Source organism: Haliotis rubra, unplaced genomic scaffold, assembly GCF_003918875.1.
Source record: "Haliotis rubra isolate DU_JTF1 unplaced genomic scaffold, ASM391887v1 Scf263, whole genome shotgun sequence".
Taxonomy (NCBI): Eukaryota; Metazoa; Mollusca; class Gastropoda; order Lepetellida; family Haliotidae; genus Haliotis; species Haliotis rubra.
Window position 1 is genome coordinate 163,115 of NW_025766703.1, and position 9,888 is coordinate 173,002.

A 9,888-nucleotide genomic window follows, 5' to 3' on the forward strand; every position below is an offset into this window, starting at 1 on the left:
ACACCAAATGATATGACTGAAAGTATGTTCAGCCATGTTACAATTAAACCAACTGTCTAGTCGATCAACTGAAAATATTAAAACGTTTTTGTAATGAGAATACGTTTGCATATTACATCCACAGGGCTCATCCGTGAGGACCGTCATCAAAGGCCAGATAATTCTGATCAGTGATATCGCTATGTTCATCAAAATATCGTTTTACAAACTCATTTAAGGATAGCAAAGCTGGGGCATGCTGTTAAAACCAGATCTGTCTCTCTATATTTAATGCCAAGACGATAACTGAGTAGCCTTCCGTCACCATAGCAACGACGCTACCTCTGCCATACCTTAACAAATCACACATGTCATGACAAAATGGATGATTAAAACGTGCATGGGTTGAGATAATTTTAAGACAAAAAGTCGCCACTCATATATCACATTGATTCGGAGGTAATATAATGCGACAGAATGTGCATTATTTAAGTGTTCACAAATGCATTATTATTTCACAAACTACCAAACGTTTGACATCAATAATCAGTTAAGTCATTAAAGTTAAGATTTTTCACATTTAAAACCAGCTTTGTTATTATCTAAAGAGAAATATTATCATCAACAGGGAAACAATCAATAATTTCAAATATATTAAAAATATCTTTTGCTGTGTTGGTATCCGGATCTGGAAGCCGGATTTCGGTAAAACCATCATGTCTTAAACTGTGTATTTCTTTACGAGCTTGTCGTCCGGTTGAGTAGGTTTGCTGGATATATGCAGTCCGGATATGCGGGGGTCAACATATGAGTGAGTGAGTGAGTTTAGTTTTACGCCGCTTTTAGCAATATTCCAGCAATATCACGGCGGGGACACCAGAAATGGGCTCCATACATTGTGTCCATGTGGGGAATCGAAACCGGAGCATCGGCGTGACGCGACAACGCTTTAACCACTAGGCTACCCCACCGAACCTTTAGGGGAATCGGACCCGGGCCGGTGAAGAATCAACACTTCAACACGAAACTACGTATACCTCTCTCCTCGACGAATCTGCATTCATTCCGGGATCGAGATCTGTCTACGGATACCTGAAGGCAAACACCAAACTCCTATCAGTTTTACCTCCAGCAGCTTTCGAAGAGAGAGAGAGAGAGAGAGAGAGAGAGAGAGAGAGAGAGAGAGAGAGAGAGAGAGAGAGAGAGAGAGAGAGATTGTATCTCGTTGCCCGTTGAATACTATTTAGCAACTCGGAGCTACCATACAATTCATTCCGTTAATGACACCAGGCGGGATGTCAGCAGCACTACTCGCTCCATCGTACGTCGAGCTTAAGGACTGCGAGTTAATGAAAGTGCACTGTCCATCAACAATGTACATCATTGCAACTGATGCTCAGCCACTCAAAGACTGCCTCACAGCACCGCAGGGAGACTTCAGTACTGAGGCTTCCTGACCATTCCTTACAAGTACTGAGCGACAGTGATATCTGATACAAGCCAGTCTCCAGATAGGGAATAAATATTTGATTGTCAGTGTGTACATGCGTGCGTGCGTACGAGCGCGTGTGTTCATGTGTGTTCATGTGTGTGTATGTGTGTGTATGTGTGTGTATGCGATTTGGTTTAGACTCAACATTATTTACTTTTAGTGTGCGTGCGTGCGTACGTGCGATTGCGAGTGCGTGCATGTGTGTTTTTGAGAGAGAGAGAGAGAGCGGGAGACAGGGAGCAACAAAGGCATAGAATTGTTATCTTTTGTAGTTGAAAATAAAACTGGTATGTTTAATTTTGTCCATTTGATCGTCACTCATTCCTGCAACGTTTTGTAAAATAAATAATTTGTTAAGAAAAAATAAATTTGAACCATATGACCCATTGCATGTTTGAAACGTTTGCGACCAAACAGGCAAACTTGATTTTCAAATGAAGAATGTCAAATATACCCATCATAACTCGTTTCTATGCAAATATTGAAAAAAATTAAATTAAATCAAATTTTGATTCTGAATTCTGGAAAACATTTTCCCTAACTTTAGATAATTTCAAACATGAGAAAACTAGAAAACATTGTGTGTGTGTGATTTGGTTTCAGATCAGCATTATATAAAGGATCTTCATTTTGTTTTACATGTTTCAGCATAAGTAGGGTCTCAATCGATTTTATAAATATCAAATACGACCAAAAGTTTTTTAGCTACACGTCGAAACAAACATTCATAATGATTACCCACAATGTGACAAATATGCAACAGTTTGGGGATTGGTTGTCTTTTCCATATCCCTTACACTCCATCCACGAAAGTCGAAATGGCTTCTCCTTAATCCAAAAATATTTTAATCTAAAGTATTTCGCCATGAACTGTTCATATCGCTCACGTGAACTCGTTTCGCCGTCACACCATACACCAATGGATCTGTCAAATATTTCAAACCATAAAAACTAAAATGACAGGGATTAGTTTCTTTTCGTAAATGGTGAACCGGATTTGTGAAATTCTTTACGGGAAGAGCTATCTTGCATCAGAATTTACCATTAGCAAATGTCTTGTTTTCCGGTTTCTTCGTCCTAAATGTAACGATTCCTCGGTCAGGTTTCACGGGAAGATCTTCAGCCATGGCTATTTCACTTCGTCAGTTCAGTTCTAATTATAGCCGTGACGCAAGATCGCTTGGTTTTCATTCCTGATAACGGTTTGTTAATTGTGCAATTGAGAACACATATCTCCAACCTTTTTGACAGATTAAGAGATCGGATTCTTCCACACAAGATTGAAACATCGCGCACACAGCTCTATAAGCACCACGAGTTTCTAAATGTCATCGGGTAATAGAATCGCGAAAGCAATTCGTCAGAGCCTACTCGTTGACAGTTCCGAAATGTATCGCGTCGACTTACGTCTCCCGGACGCGATATACTGAAACAGACCACGCCCCGTTATAAGGCGCATAAGGGGATAATTACTTCGTCATTCGCATCGATTTAAGCTTATGCAAATCACAGCTCGTTTCTATCAGCCTGTTGGTCGGTGATTCTTCATTTGCAAAAGCACTGACCTTTATTTTCAAAGCCTCTTACATGGAATAGAATGAAACGATTTTCAATGAAAATTACCCGATTGACCCTTTTCACCTGAAACCGGGAATTAAACGGAGGCATCAAACTACACGCATTTTTCTGATAAGTATTTTGTCAAGCTGTACCTTACGAGGCTCACCCTTTAAAGCCAATAAAAGAACAAAACACTCACAGCGTTCTGTTACGGCGTGTCTTCGCGTGTTGCCAGTTACAAAGGGCAAATACTGCCGTGTTTACATGATGAAACATAATACGACACACGGGGAAAGAAATAAAATATAACATTAATCAACTGCTAGGATTAGTGGCATTAAAACAGAGTTTCGATTCCGGTGAGTAATACACCCAGTCTCACAGAGACTCCAGAGATTAAATTAATAAGAGGTTCCAATTAAAAAGTGATCAAATTAATAAGAGGATCCTAATTAATTAGCTATAGGGACTACACATCCAATTATAAGTCTAGAATATTTATGCCAGTCAAGATTGCCTCAGCTCCTGAATTCTATCATTTTTGGGGGGCATCTTTTGGATTAAGACTTTTTCTTAACTTGGACATTTTTTCAAAATTTGTTGATTCGGACAGCACTATTGTATCCGTATGGGGAACCCACCCCCCCTTTGAATTCGTTTTTCAACAGAGATCTCGATTTCATTTTCTATACAGGATCGCCAGTACTTATGCTTGTCTTCCAACTGGGTTCTGGATCAGATCGACAGTACCTATGCTTATCTTCCAACTGGGTTCTGGATCAGATCGACAGTGCCTATGCTTGTCTTCCAACTGGGTTCTGGATCAGATCGACAGTACCTATGCTTATCTTCCAACTTGGTTCTGGATCAGATCGACAGTACCTATGCTTGTCTTCCAACTGGGTTCTGGATCAGATCGACAGTACCTATGCTTGTCTTCCAACTGGGTTCTGGATCAGATCGACAGTACCTATGCTTGTCTTCCAACTGGGTTCTGGATCAGATCGACAGTACCTATGCTTATCTTCCAACTGGGTTCTGGATCAGATCGACAGTACCTATGCTTGTCTTCCAACTGGGTTCTGGATCAGATCGACAGTACCTATGCTTATCTTCCAACTGGGTTCTGGATCAGATCGACAGTACCTATGCTTGTCTTCCAACTGGGTTCTGGATCAGATCGACAGTACCTATGCTTGTCTTCCAACTGGGTTCTGGATCAGATCGACAGTACCTATGCTTATCTTCCAACTGGGTTCTGGATCAGATCGACAGTACCTATGCTTGTCTTCCAACTGGGTTCTGGATCAGATCGCCAGTACCTATGCTTATCTTCCAACTGGGTTCTGGATCAGATCGACAGTACCTATGCTTATCTTCCAACTGGGTTCTGGATCAGATCGACAGTACCTATGCTTGTCTTCCAACTGGGTTCTGGATCAGATCGACAGTACCTATGCTTATCTTCCAACTGGGTTCTGGATCAGATCGACAGTACCTATGCTTGTCTTCCAACTGGGTTCTGGATCAGATCGACAGTACCTATGCTTATCTTCCAACTGGGTTCTGGATCAGATCGACAGTACCTATGCTTGTCTTCCAACTGGGTTCTGGATCAGATCGACAGTACCTATGCTTATCTTCCAACTGGGTTCTGGATCAGATCGACAGTACCTATGCTTATCTTCCAACTGGGTTCTGGATCAGATCGACAGTACCTATGCTTATCTTCCAACTGGGTTCTGAATCAGATCGACAGTACCTATGCTTATCTTCCAACTGGGTTCTGGATCAGATCGACAGTACCTATGCTTATCTTCCAACTGGGTTCTGGATCAGATCGACAGTACCTATGCTTGTCTTCCAACTGGGTTCTGGATCAGATCGACAGTACCTATGCTTATCTTCCAACTGGGTTCTGGATCAGATCGACAGTACCTATGCTTATCTTCCAACTGGGTTCTGGATCAGATCGACAGTACCTATGCTTGTCTTCCAACTGGGTTCTGGATCAGATCGACAGTACCTATGCTTGTCTTCCAATTGGGTTCTGGATCAGATCGACAGTACAGGTTTCACGTTCTGGATAAAATACTTCACAATGTTAAATGTATTTGGGCTTCCGCAGACATATCTGCAGAATATCGAATACCAAACATCTATTTGGTGCTAAGTGTATACACGAGAATAAATTTCCTACTCTCAAAGCATAAAAGCATAAAAAGCATAAACGAGTAACGGAGTGTTTCCATATCCTGCGTGAAAGACATCATTACAATGAAAACCGAGAAGCTGTTTTGTCATTGCTACTGTTTTACCTCAAAGACAAAATTTCACACATGACATTTTCCATCTACCGGAAAATGTAAAATAATATTCTTTGACAAAAAAAACATGCAGTTTCACAACTTTCGCTGAGGGTATTATATTTCATGTTCGTTGTAAGGATTCTTTGATCCGTCGGCAATTTTAAGTTTGATGATCGATTGTTTTATTTAATTTTTATGTGAATAATTTGTTTTATGTTTTTATTTGAACATTGCAAAAGATATGAAGAAAAAATATCATGGTTTTGTTTGGTTAATTAATAGTAGTGAGTTAGTGAGTTGGGCTTCAAACCGAATTAAATTTACAATGCTATAGTTACTTTCTGTGTGATGAAGTACGTAGATGGTTTTTTCGAATTGGGTTAAACATGTATATGGCTTAAAAAAACAAACTAGAAACATATTCAGACCGAATCTAAGATTCGAACCGACAAGGGAGACAACTCTCATCGAATTGCAGCCACAGGCGACTGAGCCGTCTTGCTCACTGGATTAATATACTGATAGTCTTTGACAATTGAACATATGGAAATTTGCTTTACATCACAAACCTGTCTGTTTTACACCCCATAGGTCATATCTATTCTATTCTACCCATCCCTTACTGTAATGCTAAAGCATTGAATGAAGCAAGTCCAGGCATTCTATTTGCTTTGCTCTATTAAAATTGTATCGGTGCAGATACCTAAGCTTTATTGTCATGACAATCCGAATTTTCACTATAAAATTTAGCAATACATATTATCAGGAACTCTTCAACGCCACACGAGGCGTATTGAAATTGCACATCGACCTTGCAGGGTTGTGACATATCATTGAATAATGGGTCATACGCTTTTAAAAAATATCTTTCTCATGTTGGTGTCATGAGATTTGTTCATGGGGATGAACACTTTCAGCCATAATATTCTTCTGTTCCCTTAATTTCTGCCGTCAGTATAACAACTCAAGCTTCTGACAACTGTACACAGTCATGTGACAACAAATCCATATCATTGGATGTCTAAAATATTAGTTCAGAACAACAGCTGTCTGTTAACGATGTTAACGTAGAAATACCACTCATATTATAAAATTAATTTCAACGATGGACGCCATCACTAAATTAGAAACATCCTACCGCTTAAATAGGCAACGCCGCACAACTTGAAATTTTCAATATTTTCATTATCTGGAAACATAATACATTCCAAAATCTTATTATAAATTAATAATAAATGCAAAACGCGGGAAAATCTATACTTTACAATCGAAACGAATCTAAATCTAAAGCTAGCAATATCTGCAAATATTCCTGGAACCCTAGGCACCTGAGTCTTGGACACTGTGGAATTCCACTCTTGGAATCTGGCATTGGCGTCAGTTTACAGTTGGAAGTCACATGGCTTTTCATGAGCCCAAGTGAGTGAGTGAGTATAGTTTTACGCCGCTTTTAGCAATATTCCAGCAATATCACGGCGGGAGACACCAGAAATGGGCTTCACACATTGTACCCATGCGGGGAATCGAACCCGGGTCTCCGGCGTGTCGAACGAACGCTTTATCCACTAGGCTACCACACCGCCCTGAGCCAAACTGATTGATGGAGCATTTAAAATAATAAATACAACGTTTAAATAGTTTATTCGCAGGACGACATGCAGCAGGAAAAGTAGACGGGCACACATATGTATAGATATAGATATATAATATATTTAATATATGTGTATACACTCTGGCCAGAAAGACACCTGTCTGTAGATATATAATATGCTTTCATATGAAACACTTTCATAACTATCAAATAATACTGATCATGAAAGATAAGTCTGTGGTTACTGTGTGGTGATTTCATGAGAATATACAACGAGGAGACTATCAAAACAGTTTAATATCAGGCTGATAAATAGGCGCCATACTGGCCTCGCTTTCAGGTACAGAGGGGTCAAGGCTGTACCAAAGGGAGATAAATCAGCCTGCTATTTTCCACTGCTTAACTAGTCTACACTTGACGACTACAGAAGCTAAGGTTCATGTATGTCTTCTGATTGGCACAATGAATATGTTTCCGGGTGATGTTATGAAATTTGTAGTCATGGCAACAGAGCAGGAAAAAGAATCAAACACGCGCTACAATATATATGTCACCTTTGAAGCATGTCACGGGGTGATGTGCAAAGAAAAAGCGTACAAAACTTAGATTTGTCCATATTAGTGCAGTCATACCAATGCCTCTGTCAACACTCGTAGCGTTAGGAAAAAACAAGCAGGTACGGCGGTATCCCTCTGTAAAACATGGTCCATTGTGTTCCTGGTCAGTTGGCAAGGGGGACACAGGTCATTCCAGTTTCAAAAAAAAATATTTCCATAACAAACAGAAAGCCCTTTGATGTTCTGGCGATTATTCCGTGAAAACACACGTCGTCGTCTTTGTGAACGTCACGCCAATCAGGGGCGTCGGCCTGCAGCCTTCCATTCACTCCGGAACTACATCGACAATTTCTTTCAGTAATAACCGTAAATTAGGCCACTTTCAATTAAAGTGCGGTTTCGTCACCAGTAACGGCCGTTTTACCATTTTCCGTCGGCAAGGTCATGTACTGGGAGTAGTCTCGGTCCAGCTGAACTTGGCCTCCAGTGAACAGGCGTTTAAATGTCTCCCTGAACTGCTTGCTCATTCCGCAGTAAATAAAGAAGTTCAGGGGATAACTAAGGAGGATGAAGAAGTTGGACATGAGGGACAGGATGTTCATCGTCTCCCTCTCGATGATTGAAAAGTGGAACGTATTTTCCACGATCATGATAATCATAAGTATACCGAGGGGGAATTCCACAAGAAGGAACAGCCCAACGACAGCTACAAGCATCAACGTCGTGCAATTACTATCTTTCAACTTTTTTGACTCGCTTTTTTTGTTCTGGCGTAATAATTGCATACGCCGACGTTGCGCACAACGCATGGCGTAAATCAACAACGCGTTCATAACGACGAGGGAAATACACGGAACTAAATGGATGAAAATCACCCGAAATCCAAAATAGATGTTATAATATATATCTAATTTCCCGGCAACCCACTTCCGGTGGCCAAATTCGCAGCCAATCACAGTCTGGTTTGGGTGGAGTTCGGAAGGAAGCGCAATCGGAGTTATCTCCTCTTCGAAGAACCTACAAAGCTGACTAAGTATGGCGATGAAATATATAACAACTGTCCCTCGGATCACGTTTGGTATCGTACACCACGTTCTTGCTCGGAACGAATGACATACGTAGATATACCTTTGTATGGCAAGAGCCATCGTGAGCCAGATTGATGCAGTGTGGAAAATGATGGGTATATATTCCGATAAGTATTTATATGCGAAGCACCATTCGTACGGTACAATTTCTCGAAAACGTTCTGTCCCAAAAAAGTAGATAAAGATTGGAACTGGAAACACACCTGTCAACATGTCAGAGATCGCCATTGCTGCAAGAAGCACGTTGGTGGGAGATCGCATATGTCGCTTCAAGAGGACAACGCACACTAAGGTGTTGTTAATTATTGTCAAGAATACGAGAATCGGCGAGATGTAGCCATTTATCGGAACCGAGTATTGCCCCGGGAACATCATTGGTAGAAATAGGTATTTCTTCATCATTGGTGGGGGTGTTGAATGCCATGTTGAATTCAACGTGGTAGACATGTCAGTTGTCGCCATCTTGGAATCTGCCGATATATTGTCAATCATCACTTTTATCATATCATGATGGCGTCGACTAAAGGCGAACAGAGGGCTAATTCTACAAGCGGCTCACTTCGCCGTTACCAGATCCTAAGCTCTGGCTGAGAAATTAGTTCAACAAACCTGTGGTCAATATTTGGTCCCGCGGAAATGTGGGTAAGTCAGACACGCCGAAATAGTTATTAATCTCCTTCAGAGGGATGTTTTCCGTCAGTACTCACAGTATCAAATCAGTATTAATACTCAGTATATTGATGTCCTGGGAAATCCTTCGTCCTCATTCACGAACAGAAGTCATCTTATGTTTCAATTCACGGGATCTGTGGAACAGTTCCAGTGACCCAAAACTCCGGGAAGTCACACGTTGTCTCCAATATCGTACATCCACATGAATAATATCTCTGTATCTATTTCATAATAGTTTAACTTGTTCCTCTGAAAAACACACTCGGCGGACACTCATTTGGTTTTTAAATGTGTAAACGCAACTTCAACTCCGACTAAACATGAAAAACTGCCAAAGAGAATATTCCACAAAAACGTCAGTCTGAAAACAGTGTGGCCACCCTTGCAAGTTTGACCGGTTTTCGCTTCGCCCGATGCTGTACGCAAGTACCCGGTTGAGCTGGGCAAGGTTGCGACGTCACGAGACCAGAACGAGGCAATAACCTTCTGCGGTGACGTTGACGTTGGGGCGTTGACGTTAATCTACAATGAAACAACAATATGGTTTGTGAAAGTGGCGACAGACGTTAAATGTTGATGATGCTGCTGTCGCGCGGTCACGTGACTCTGTTATGTCTGGGAATTGCGGCACAATAATAGG

At 40.9% G+C, this 9,888-nt stretch overlaps 1 protein-coding gene across 1 annotated transcript in view; it reads right to left on the reverse strand.

Moving 5' to 3' along the window:
- Positions 1–6,965: 6,965 nt before the first annotated feature.
- The window catches only part of LOC124280255 (sex peptide receptor-like), a 128,988-nt gene continuing 126,065 nt past the window's right edge, over positions 6,966–9,888 (reverse strand). The window contains exon 4 of the mRNA XM_046716149.1: positions 6,966–9,770. Coding sequence (XP_046572105.1) covers positions 7,875–9,080 — 1,206 coding nt within the window. The 5' untranslated portion in view covers positions 9,081–9,770 and the 3' untranslated portion in view covers positions 6,966–7,874. The remainder of the gene's footprint in view (positions 9,771–9,888) is intronic.